Here is a 13,320-nt window from a genome sequence, read left to right on the forward strand (position 1 = left end):
TAGACCCCTACTGTGCTGTGCTCTGCTGTCCTATTAAGGAAGTGGTTATAATGGATATGGGCCTGATCCAAAGGTCATTGAAGTCAATGGAAAGACTCCTATTAACTTCCAATGCACATAGCTGGGCACTTTAACAAGAAAGAGACAAGTTCAGAAGAAAGCAGAAAGGAAATGGAAACCATTGTCACCTAACCATTTTATTTTATTTGCTTGCTGATAATGCTTACATGCTAAATTTGCAAATGAAAATGGGGGTTTTCTATCTGCTTCACTCTTACTAGGCTCGTCTTACCTATCCAAAAGGACAATAAAATTCAGGTACTGACTTTTATTTTGGCCACAATTTTGTCTCACTTTGCAAAAGGATTTTGACAGCCACTATGTTTTGTTGTAATACCACTGAGGATATTGAGCTGCCTGTGATTTTTGCACCTGAATGTTTGATAGTCAGACCCCTTATGTAATATTCATCCCTTCTCTGAAGTCCGATCTTTAACCATTGCTATGGGAGAGGGGCCAAGGAGTTGTAACTGGTCAATTTTTCTAAAAATCTCTGTTTTCTATTTCTATGCTAAAAATAGAGAGAGGATGTTTGTTCTAGTCAGAGAAGAGTTCACAAGTCCCTGTTCGAAGACATTCAACCTTTGAAAGCTCCACTGCTCCTGAAAGTTCTTCAAATTATCCTTAATCGTAGCACGCAAAGGTAGAACACTTTCATAGAGAGGACGTATTCTGCACAGCTGGAGTCACAAGAACCCTCAAAATACAAATTGTCTTCTGCGATCACTCCTTATTAGCACGGAGATCACTTATTGCGCCTAAAATTGCTGTTGAGAGTTTAGCCAGGTTGCTGCCCCTTCCACTGTGTGGGAGTACATTTATGCTCACAACTCTAGCATAACCGTCCATAGACAGGACCGCAACAACAATATCCTGTTGTAAAAAGGGTCCCACCATAAGGGAACAGGCTAATGAAGAGACTGCTATTTAATATTAACTGGTTAAGGAGCCTGATTTTATTTTTTATTATTGCATTCAGAAAGGTATTTTTCTCCTACATGAAACTTAATCTTATGTGCCTGGGGCTCCTAAGTTGTTATCAGTAATGATTCCTACCTCTTAGTCATGTCATTCAGTTACAGGTATAAAATATAATTAAAATGGTTAAAGTGGATTATGCTTCTATTAATGAAGGACCTGTGGAGGTCGCAAGCAGAGTGAGGACTTTTCTAGCCTCTCTCTACTGATTACACCTTCCTCTGCAGTTCATCAGGGATCATACTGAGGGCCAGGCAATAGTTTAGAGCTTTGCACAGTGATACATAGTCTTATTGGCCACCATCCACTAGCCTGAATGTTCAAACAAATGTTATTTTCCCGCTTCATGGGAAAGAGCAGCCTTGCATATTCACATTGCTTGTTGAGTACGGTCAAGGAAGATCTCCTTTAGTCAGAGGGTAAACACCGGCGGCTCTAATTTTCCCTATTTCATCTTGTTTACACACTTCATGCAAGGGAGAAACAAATCCACATAGTGAACTTTATGGTACTCCAGTTACTAATTCTCCATCATATTTGACACAGAAATGAAGTTCTGTCCCCAGAGATTCAGCTGCAGAGGTCACCTTCTATGTACTGAGTCACAGAAAGTCGTAGGGGTCTTCTTCAGAAGAGGCATTGATTACACAACCTTTTCAGCTGGAAGTTTCAGTTATAGGGCTCACTTCAGAGAAGAAGACTGAAAAGAGAGAAGAAAGACAGAAGACAAGAAAAACAAACATCACCTTTTCTGCATCCTTTGTATCGCAACATCTACTATACTTGTGAAGGGCAATTCGGAGTATTTGTCCTGTGTTCCTACAAATATCTATAGTGCCTCCCAGAGGGGTGCATCAGGCATACAGGCATTTGGATGCACCACTTAATTTTAGGAGAGAAGCAGTGACCCAGACAACCATGAAGGTTTAACTTAAATATTTGCAGTGGGGAGCAGAATGGATGAGAAGGAATCTTGCCTGGGTCGATGGTATGGAAGTCAGCAGCAGCGCTGTCTGTTACATGATTCCCTGGCATGTCTTTTTTGGGTATGTATGTGTGGGGGGAGGGGGAGTAGAGCTTAGAAATGATTGCAAAATCTTCAATAGGGAAGGGACAATGGTTTGCAGAAAAACTGAATGGATAAAGAGGGGAAAGATTTTTAAGATACTGGAAAGTACAGAGAAAAAGGAAAGCAAATAGGAACAGGGGAAAAGCAATTAAGAGGGGAAGATTATTAAAAGAATTAAACAGAGAATAAGGGATTGATTGAAGGGTGAGAGGAGAGGCAGTAAGAGTGAGCAGGATCGGGGCAGAAGGCAAAACTTACGTATCTGAATTCATGTACCTCGTTATTGCTTCTTAGTGGCTGTGCAGTTATTCCAGGTGGAATCAAAATAAGAAGATAAGACCAAAAGGGAAAGAAACAGAGCAGGGGGGAAACTTGTTATGTGACTAAAATTTAGGATAGTAATTAGCTTCTGGCAGTAGATAGGCTAGTGCTGAAGCTAATTTCTGCTAAATGAAGTAATGGATTTCCCCAAAGCTGGCAACTCTCAAAGTATGTTACAATTTGCTGCCTCTGACAGAGAAATTACTGCCAAAGAGTGGAAATGAAACCTTTTTATTCACAAATGAATGTAAATATAAATGCTCATCATGGCTGTTAGATTCAATATGAAGAGCATGCAGCTCGCTAGCAGAGCTCTCAATGGTCCTCTCTAAACTGCTAGTGATGTGATTCACTTTTGTAACACACAGCAGGATGTACGGCCACTGCAGACTTATGTGCCCATTATGCTGTACAAGACTAAAGACTGGGTGCCTTTTAGCCACCTTAAAGGCCAGATTCTCTCCTATGCTGAGACCTGAGCAGTGCTAGCAAAGGAGGGTGGGGAAGTGAGGGAGGCAGTTATGGCTCCCTGATTCTCAAATGGCCCCAGCCCTGTTGTAAGTTAAGAGTTGCTGAGGAGCTAGTCTACCGTATTGACCATATGCCAGCTGCAGATTGGTGCATGAGGCTGTGTTCCGCCCCTCCTATATTGAGATATGGGCAATGGTTGAGATAGGAGCTGCACTGGATGGATTTGCAAACTGACAATTGTGGCCAGCTTTGGCTCACTTTGTACAACTTTAAGCATTAAGAGCCTGGAACAGGGCAGATGATGTGCTCCTGGAAGTTCAAGCTCAGCGTAGCCATCCAACTTCTTCAAGGTCTGTTGTTAACATTCATTTTCTAGGTGCTGATCGCTCTTTCAACTTTTCAGCTTAGGTTTTGAGTGTTTTGAAAGAGCCATGAGATACACTCTATAACTAAACAGAGAAGTTCTAGTCTACACTGAGACATGCTAGTAACTACATGGCTTTGAATCCTCACAAACTGAATAGATTTCTGCAATTTACCAATCCACTGAATAACAATGTGACACTACTATTCAGTAATAGCGGTGAGAGTCTCATTTTATTCAAACTCCTATTCTGAAACATCCCGCCTTTGTTAATGTATTTGCATATTCCATGCAGAAATCCCTCTTAATATTAATAGGATACTGAGGCTGAGAGATCAAGCACTCTGGACAGGAAATGCAGAGTTATGGTTGCAAGCTCAATCTTAACTTTGCCCATTTGTGCTTACACCATAAATTATGGCTTTGTGCTATTTGACATTACTTGTGAATTAATACTATATATAATGTAATGTAAAATGGGATTTTGATATTCTCTCCTTGTATCCAGTAAGTTACAGCACATACAATCTGGAGACAGCTTGGGTTTTAAGTCTGAGAGGTTTGAAGAAAACCACAATTCAATTATTTTGAAGCTTGGAACACCTAAAGCTAGCAAGCTGAAATGTTTTCACCTTTTTTTAAGATCATTTTACAACTGGAGCAACATAGAGTGTCAGATGCCTCAAAGTTAGGATTATCTTAAACGTAGCAACATAGTTTCTGAACTGTCTTGCATGACAGATGGTTTCAATCTCTCAACTATTTTCAAACTGGCCTCACCTGAAATGTGAAAGCATGGGACCATCTTAACTTGTCCATATATAACCTATAATCATTCACAGAACAGATTTATTCAGGGGTCTGCTGGCTTCTGCCAGAATAGATCAAGGAACAGAGTCTTGGTGGCAAAGACCAACAGGAGTGGAGGGATAGCTACTGCAACCTGCCCGCTCCCAGGGGCCAATGAAGCCCAAAATGTGGGTTGGCTAGGAAGGAGTGTGGCTAGTAAATTCAGGCTGCAGCCTTCACTGATTTAAAGCTGTCTTCACCCAACTAACCCCCAAATAAAGGTGAATCTAGCCCCATGACTGAAACCATATTCCTTACACATATCTTGCTTGCACATCTGGATGCAGGACTGGGATCCAAGCATGGAATATTTCAGGTCCAAAGGTGAATGTTTTGTGAGTGAGTTGTGAGTGTGTAAACTGCAGAAGCTAAATAGGAAAAAAAGTCAGAAAGAACTTAGTGCTTAAATTTCTGGCTATTTCCAGAGTAACTGATTGAAAATGGAGATTCAAATATGTTAACTCCCCTCCCAGGTTTCTTCTTTCATCGTTCATAATATATTCTCTTGCAATCTTAATGCTATTTTTTCCTGAATTTCTAATGTGGTGCTGTTCCATCTGTCAAACTTAAAAATTAGCAAGTATAGTGCCAGATAGACAGTACTGAAACCTGAAGTCCTAGATTCATACCCAACACAGCTCTCAAATCTTGAGCTAGAGAAAGACTGCACTATAATTTTGGGAAGAATGAACACCACCTTTGTATTTTCAATGGATACCCTAACCTCATTCCTCGTCACTACTTACCCATGCTGATTTGGCAGCAGACTAAATGGTAAAAAGAAAAGGAGTACTTGTAGCACCTTAGAGACTAACCAATTTATCTGAGCATAAGCTTTCATGAGCTACAGCTCACTTCATCGGATGCATACTGTGGAAAGTGTAGAAGATCTTTTTATACACACAAAGCATGAAAAAATGTGTGTTTACCACTACAAAAGGTTTTCTCTCTCCCCACCCCACTCTCGTGCTGGTAATAGCTTATCTAAAGTGATCACTCTCCTTACAACGTGTATGATAATCAAGGTGGGCCATTTCCAGCACAAGACTGTTGAACTGGAATTCATTTGCAAATTGGATACAATTAACTTACGCTTGAATAGAGACTGGGAGTGGCTAAGTCATTATGCAAGGTAACCTATTTCCCCTTGTTTTTTCCTAGCGCCGCCCCCCCCCCCCACGTTCTTGTTAAACCCTGGATTTGTGCTGGAAATGGCCCACCTTGATTATCATACACATTGTAAAGAGAGTGATCGCTTTAGATAAGCTATTACCAGCACGAGAGTAGGGTGGGGGGAGAGAAAACCTTTTGTAGTGGTAAACACACATTTTTTCATGCTTTGTGTGTATAAAAAGATCTTCTACACTTTCTACAGTATGCATCCGATGAAGTGAGCTGTAGCTCACGAAAGCTTATGCTCAAATAAATTGGTTAGTCTCTAAGGTGCCACAAGTACTGCTTTTCTTTTTGCGAATACAGACTAACACGGCTGTTACTCTGAAGACTAAGTGGTGACTCTGCAAAGGAGATCAAATGCATCCTTTCCTTAGCATAAGATGGGTATCTGATCTTGTCTCTGCAAAATTCTCCATTTATTAGCAGTAAATGGAACTTCACCACAAGTTATGCTATGAGCTAGAAATCAATGATGATTTTTAAACTGAAAAAGGGATCACTCCCAAATAAATTTGCACACACACAAACATTTAAACACTGTAAGCTATGAAACAATCACAAGAAGTTACATGAAAAGTTACCAAGGAAATACATTGGGAAGGTGGAAACATACCATCATGGCCAGGTACAGTACCTCAGACTTCTAATCCTAAAGGTCCCCATTGTACCCGAGCTCTGGCATTGTGGGCTACGTTTTCACTTTAGAGTGTGCATCTGCCCATCAGTGCTATTGTGCATTTTGCTCACACACAAAAGGACACGTATATTACAGAGAGAAATTTCTCCTACTTATCTTAGAAACAGCCACATACAGAGCCAAATGCTGCTCTCCTTTACACTGGAGTAAATCCAGTGAAGTCACTGGAGCTAGTGGGGAGCTACCCTGAGCTGAGAATGGAAGTGGGCCTGGAGGCTGTTTGCCAGCAGAGACACCTCCGCCCCCTCACTGTACCCAGGCAAGTGGGCCTGTTAGCGGGTTCCTATTTCCTTGAGTGAACTTTTTGCCAGCGTCGGGGCTCGCGATCTGCTTGCTGTCCCTCTGGACGGAGTATGGCAGGCTGGAGAGAGTTGGGGCAGATCCCGAAGCCGGGAGGCTGGGGTTCCCATTGTTTGAAATGAGAGCAGCGGGGTGGGAGAGCCTTTCCAGGCCGGCGCGGAGCCACCCCAGGAGCGCTGCGGTCCCTCCCAGCCCGGGCCGTGCGGGGCACGCTGCGGAAGGAGAGGAGGCTCCCGGAGCCCTTACCGACTCGGCGAGCAGGAGCTGCCCTTTGCTGGAGCAGAGGAACTCCCTCGAGGGCAGGAGCGCGCGAAGGCCAGGCGGAGGCGCGGGGGCGTCGGGCTCCTCCGAAGCGGGCAGGTCCATGGCCGGGAGCGGAGCGGGGCTCGCCTGGGCGGCTCGGGCTGCGGCTGAGCGCCTGGGGACTTGGATTTTTTTTTTTTTTTTTAAAGGAGGGAAACGGAAATCGTGACACTGCGGAAATGTGAAAAAAATTTCTACATCTGCAAATCTGGGGAGTGCCCGGCCTGAGCGCCTCTGCCGTCGCGCCCCGGCTCTCCTCCCTGCCCCCGGCTGGCCTGCTGCGCTTAGCCAGCTTCGGGGCGCTGGCAGGCAGCCTAGCTTTGTACCCCAGCCTGCCCCTCTGGACTGCCTCTGCGCCCCCAGACTTCCACTGCCGGATCCATCCTGGTGCAAGAGCGCGGCAAAAACCTAGCGCTAGCACCTGGATCCGGCTAGTCTCCCCCTCCTCCCAAACATGTACCGCCAAATAGAAAAGTGTAGAGGCTCCTATGACATCAATAAACCCAGACTTCGATGGTCCGTGGCATGACAGTGCTAGAAACATCTGGACGCAGCTAATTTTTGGCCCAACTCCACAAAGCCCAATGCCTAAAATAAATAGAAAACAAATTTAGTTGTTCCTACCGCACAAATAGTTGGATGCCAATGTATCCTGGTGTTACGGCATTACAAAACCCCAGATCTAGTTCTCGCATCTCCCTAATTTTGGCTGCATATCCTCCCAGTCTTTACCATCTAAATTTAGTACCTATGCAACTTCTCCTGTGCCCCCACAATAATCCAAATTCCAGTACATCATGGTGCAACATTGCTGCAGAACACCATAATCAACAAGGTAGCAATGCATATTTCAGGTTCCTTACATTACATGCAACACTAAATATACCATTGACACAGCAGTAAACTTAACTAGTTCAAGTGCATATAGCTAAAGTGCTGGAAACAATTATCTAACGTGAGATGCTCCATAACTGACCAGCCATTTAAGTTGTGAAATTCACATTTCAGTGTTTATTTGTTATTTTGGTCAAGAATAATAATCAGGACATTATTATTTTAGTGGCTGGAACAGCAACAGAACCCTCACTAGAAAGTAGTAAAAACTGGCAGATTAAGTGCTGATTGACTAGAAGTCAAGTATAGGAATACCAGAAGAGAACTTAATATTTGTAAGAATAAGAGGATGGAACAAGCTACCAATGTACGTTGTGGAAACAGCAGCTAAAACATACAAATACTTCTGAAAGCATAGCTCATCATTGCTAGACAAGAAAGGCAAAAAAACACTATTGAGAATGCTGAAGAAAATATGAAAACTATACTGCAAGCATGCAGAGAGAGGGAAGAGGTCAATTCTAAGACAGAATTAAATGTATGAATGAAAAAAATACAGAAAAGTACAGAAGCTGATTTAGTAGTACTGTAGTAAGAATCTATAATGGAATTTTCAGAGATTGGTCTAGCCCAGGGGTTCTCAAACTTCATTGCACCACGACCCCCTTCTGACAACAAAAATTACTACACGACCCCAGGATGGGGATGCTAAAGCCCAAGCCTCACTGTCCCAGGTGGGGGAAGAGGGGGCAAAGCCCAAGCCCTGCTGCCCCAAGCAGGGGGGCCGAAGCCCAAGGACTTCAGCTCCGGGCAGGCGGCCTGTAACCTGAGCCCATCACGCTTTGGCCCCAGGCAGTGCAGCTTGGGCTTGAGCTCTGGGCCCCAGCAAGTCTTAACACCAGCCTTGGCAACCCCATTAAAATGGGGTTGTGACCCACTTTGGGATCCCAACCCAGTTTGAGAATCGCTGGTCTAGAGCCAGGGTCCAAGTGCTATCTCTGGGTCTTCCTTGTCCATGGAGGAATTTTTAGAGGCTACCTCTTGCAATTTTCATCTATTTACTTCTGTGGAGAAGCAAACTTGGGCTTTTGCCATTCCTCACCCTGACAAATAATGAGAAGGAACAGAGTTGAAATTCACCAAACTTTCACTTCCCTATCCAGAAATTACCTGCTTAGGAGTGAAAAGAGCCCTTAGTGAAATTATGTCACTGCTTTGACTATAGCTGAAAAATGTCAATTTTAATACAAAGCCCATTTTCCTTGTTTTCACATATTGTACTGTTTATGACATTCTTTGCATCTGGCAATTTATGACTATTGCACTATCCTTATGCTTAGCTTTAAACTACAATTTACTTGCATCTTAGGAGTGCTATTCAATTTGAACAGATAAGCTTTGGTTCTGAACTGTACTTGACCTTTAACATTGTACTCTGAACAGAGCACAACAGCTTCTTCAGCTGCTATTTCCATTAAAATTGCAGTGCTGTTTGTGGAAAATGAAATACATCTTAGCCCAAATGTTGTCCAATACCTTCATTGTACATTAGCACTTGCTATTTATGGCATTACTACAGCTGTGTTCTGCTATGGTTCATATTTCTAAGACAGACTAGATTTTTTTGTTCTGTCTTCAGAATATGAAGATAAAAACTCAGCAAACAGGTTTCAGTAAAATTATTTTTGCAGAGTATCCACATACTCTACAAATGTTTCATCAGCCAATTTGAGTTATTTTTCACAAGAAATGAACATACTTTTTGCACCTAGTTGCACTTATTAGCACTGCCTTTATTTGTTACATAATTTTTAAGGCTGTGTTTTTCCAGATGGAAAAACATCCCATCTCAGTGAACAAAACTCCTGAGTTTACAGAAATGGTAAAGAATACAATCATTAAATCTTTAGTTAAGAAAGGGAATGGTATTTCAAAGTCTGTTTTGGGTTACATAGCACTAAACTGGGGCTGTACTCGTCCAATGAGAAATAAGACTAATTCTAAGGGTCAGATCCTGATATCTTTACTCAAAACAAATAATACTTTACTTCACAGTGATCCCATTAACAGGCCCACCTGTAGAGTAAGATACTATTCAGCATGACTATGGATGTCAAAATCTGTCCCTAAATATATTTGGCAGGAGAAGACTCGTGTTAATTCAAATAATTCTTGCTTCAAGTACAGTTACTACTTACCTATTGAAATAATACATTTAGATCCATTTGTATTTTCAATTTTATTACATAAACACTTCTGTAGAAAATTAGATTAACAAGTGAAAATGTATCAAGTTTACCAAAACACATAGGACAATAATTTAAAGTTAACACTTGTAAAAACGTGTAGTCTAGAAAAATACATAGGAATTTAAAGAATGTTAATGTGTGAAAAAGTAAACTAATGTAGAAAAACAGACAGGAAAATATTACAATTCTAAGATGAACATGTTAAATCCTTTAGGAAAAATATATAGGCTAATAATGAAACGTATCATATTATTCAATAGACATTTAAAGTGGAGAATAAATCAGTCTTTTGGTAAATTGGTCATTCTTATCTGGTAATAACATTCCTTCCTCTTGGCTTATTAAATGTAATCTTCTTGAAAAGAAGAACAGAATCTGCAATACAAAGACCAACCAATAGAAGACCAAAGACCTGCAAATAAAAAGAAAACTCTCAATTTCCTCCTTTGCACAGTTAGTTGTTTATCGTCTTTACCTTTCATTTTAATAACTCATTCATTACCAATTCTGAGCAGATGCAGTTGCTACAGATCACTAAATTGGTTCTGGCCTTCTAAATGTTTCTGGATGAATATTTGATTTGTGATTGAGAAATTCAGTGTTCTCCATACTTTAGGTCAGATATACTGCAATCTCTCATAAAATGACTTTTCCCCTATGCTCTGGCAATCATCTTCACCCTGACCTTGCTTGCCCTTCATCTGTCATCTCTATGAACAGGAAGTGACTCAATATCCATGGAAACCAGACTACAGACATGCTTCTTTATGTGAGATTATGCTTTCCTCCAGAACCAAATCTCTTATATCTGTGTAAGGGATGATCTACTTAATGGTTTTGGACTGCAGTAAACTCAGTGTTTGCAGATGCAAGGCTAGAAGAAAAAGATATTTTTCTCTTTCAGAAGTTTTGAAGTGAAAAACTCTGACAGGAAGTTACCTTATTTAATGTTTAAAATGTGAATACTTGTTAAAACATAGGGCTAACTCATAAAATTTCAGTCACAAGGAAGCAAAACAAGTGTTTGCTAAACAGGACTCTTAGGGTATGTCTATCCTGCATAGTTAACTTGGGTTCTTATGTGGGTGTTGCCCTAAGCCTCTGCCCATCCATATATAAAGCACCAAAGTTTGGTGATGCTTTAAACCTGTGCTAGGTGGTCTGGCTGGGGGGGTACAGGCTAGAGGTCGGGTGCCACTTTAACTTGGGCTGGTAACTCACCCATTTTTCAGTGAAGAGGCAAGCCAAATCACTCAAGTGATGATAACTTCAATGCCTTCCCACAGTTTCCATGTGCCCAGAAGGCAAGAAAAGTTCTCCCACAATTCACTGGGGGAGAATCGTGGAGCAGCTCTGTTTATTGCAGCACAAAGAACCTTGGGATATGCCCCCCAGAGGTCTAGCAACACATGTGGACAAGGGTGGTACCAGTGAGGGAACAGTGGGTATGGCTATACAGCAACTAGGAGGTGTGAATCCCAGCTCAGGTAGATACACGTTAGCTCTGAACTAGTGTGCTACAGCTTGTAGAGTACCCACAGCAGCATGGGAAGCAGCTCAGGCTAGCCAAGCAAGTACAATCCCCCCAACTCCATGAGTACATACTTGGGGTGGCTAGTCTGAGGCACTGCCCGTGCCACCGCAACCACACTGCTACTTTTAGGTGCTAACTTGAGCTGAGCTAGCATGCGTGCGTTTACTCATGCTGGGAATCGCACCTTCCTGCTGCTGAGTAGAAATATGCAGTAACTTGAGTATGGCTTTGCAGTGTGGCTGCTCAGACCTCGGCAGCAATCACTCAAGATAACCCTGCAGTGAACAGGCACCCTTCGATCACCAACCCAACTAGCAGCACTTACCACCTCTTTGTTACTGTATGTTAGCAGTTTAAGAGCACATCTATACTTGAGCTAGAGGAGTAGCATACATGTGCTAGCACGCTAACTGTAGTGTAGCTGTACCGGTGTGGACAGTGTGATGGGCTAACCATCCCAAGTACGATCCCGCCCAGGATCCTAGGTACTTGGGCAGCTAGCCCATGTCACAGCTTGTTCCACTGTGGCTACAACTGTGGCCTCACTCAGAGCTAGCACACATATATCTACTCGAGCTGGAAATTACTCCTCCAGCTAGAGGGCAGACGTACCCTCAGTATCACTTGGAGTCCTGTTAGATGCTTTGTGTGCTACGCTACAAAGTTACATAAACCACTTCTAAATAATCTGTTCTTCGAGTAGCAGGGTTTGCTCTGATTTTAGTTATAAACAGTGGAATGACCCATGATCACAAGCACACTTTAAAAATGGTTTTGTTGTCATCTTTAGCAAAAACAAAAGAAAACTAACCCTAACCCTAAGTATACACTCTTCTTTGCAAATAAATTAGCTAAATATGATAATCTGTAAAGCTATATATTAAGATCAGCTCTGCTTTTACACTTTATCTGCTTATTATTCATTTCCTTATGTGACAGTCCTCCATTTGTACTTGGAGGGAGAGGAGAAGTACTGACTCTTTACTCAGATGTTCCTTTATCAAATTATAACAACACACTGGATGTCTAATATTTATGTTAGTAAAGGTAATTTAGCAAATGCAGTTTAAACATGAGAGGCATTCTAAAACATGTTTGTCATCTGAATTCTAACTTTTCAACTCAATGCTATTTGCTACACAACATGAACAGTTTCAAAATAATAGTACTTTATTAATATAAATCATTTGTGAACACTATCTGAAGGAGACAATAATTCACCTCATTCCTCTTTCCCGAATGTAGGCAAGGACCTCATATGGTTAAAATTGGCAACTAGCTATGCTAATTAACATCAGCTAAGAATCTGGCCCTTTATACTTAATCATGAGAGGCATTTGGAAAACAAATGCCAGAGAAACAAGTTAAACACTTCTGACTAAAAAATTATAGGTTCTCATGTTCTCGAAGACAAAACAATCCAATAACCTTTTTTAATTGCTCTAACAGTTCACTCTCAGCAAGTTATGCACAACCATTGTTTATATTATGCAATTTGGGCCTTTATCAGGAGTTTTTCTGCAGTATGTTCACTCCCCCAAGACTTCTTTATTTGACATGGTGATTCTCTAGTGAGCTAGAAAAAGAATGATTGCATCTTAGCTGTCACCCAGAAGGAAACTATCCTTTACTATTTCCAGTGCATTTCACTTGGCTTGAGTGCCTGGACTCAGATCTGAAAAGAATCTGGTGTGTTTTCTTAAGTGAACCACCTTTCTATGACACAGTTGCTGCTAAAATGCATTACTTATCTTAAGTGTAGTAGTGAAGTTTTCATTTCTTATAGAATGGGAGTTTGCGGTTTTAGTCAATGACCTGTTCATAATAGAATGAACTGGATCTTCAGACATGACTAAATCCAGATTTGTAAAACCAATTTCTCAAGTGTGTAAAGGGTGGGGAGAGATAATCTGCTTCTCTCTCTCTTGGCAATCTTAATAGCCTTACTCATTTTGTCCAAATATCTGTTTTATTAGGCTTGGCTTTAATCTCCTGCATTGTGGCAGCTAATAAGTCCTCAATCTTTTTATCCTGAATTTGTGCAGTGCTTTCTGCTGCTATAGCTTTTAACTCAACTTTAAATTCTCCAGATTGCTCATGCAGGAGACAATCCTA

At 41.5% G+C, this 13,320-nt stretch overlaps 1 protein-coding gene across 7 annotated transcripts in view; it reads right to left on the bottom strand.

Moving 5' to 3' along the window:
- CMTM3 (CKLF like MARVEL transmembrane domain containing 3) overlaps positions 1–13,320 on the bottom strand; it is a 29,096-nt gene that overhangs the window by 13,165 nt on the left and 2,611 nt on the right. For 4 of the 7 annotated variants that reach the window (XR_013347720.1, XR_013347721.1, XM_077831542.1 and 1 more), the window contains exon 1: positions 6,532–9,982. Coding sequence is in view for 3 of the 7 variants with exons in the window: in XM_077831542.1 (XP_077687668.1) it covers positions 6,532–6,651 (120 nt within the window). In the remaining 4 variants the exon portion in view is untranslated. Of the gene's footprint in view, positions 1–181; positions 2,375–6,531; positions 10,084–13,320 lie in introns of those variants that run through there. The other 3 variants (XM_077831540.1, XR_013347719.1, XM_077831541.1) reach the window with 3 other exon arrangements.

Source organism: Eretmochelys imbricata, chromosome 12 (assembly GCF_965152235.1).
Source record: "Eretmochelys imbricata isolate rEreImb1 chromosome 12, rEreImb1.hap1, whole genome shotgun sequence".
Classification (NCBI taxonomy): Eukaryota; Metazoa; Chordata; order Testudines; family Cheloniidae; genus Eretmochelys; species Eretmochelys imbricata.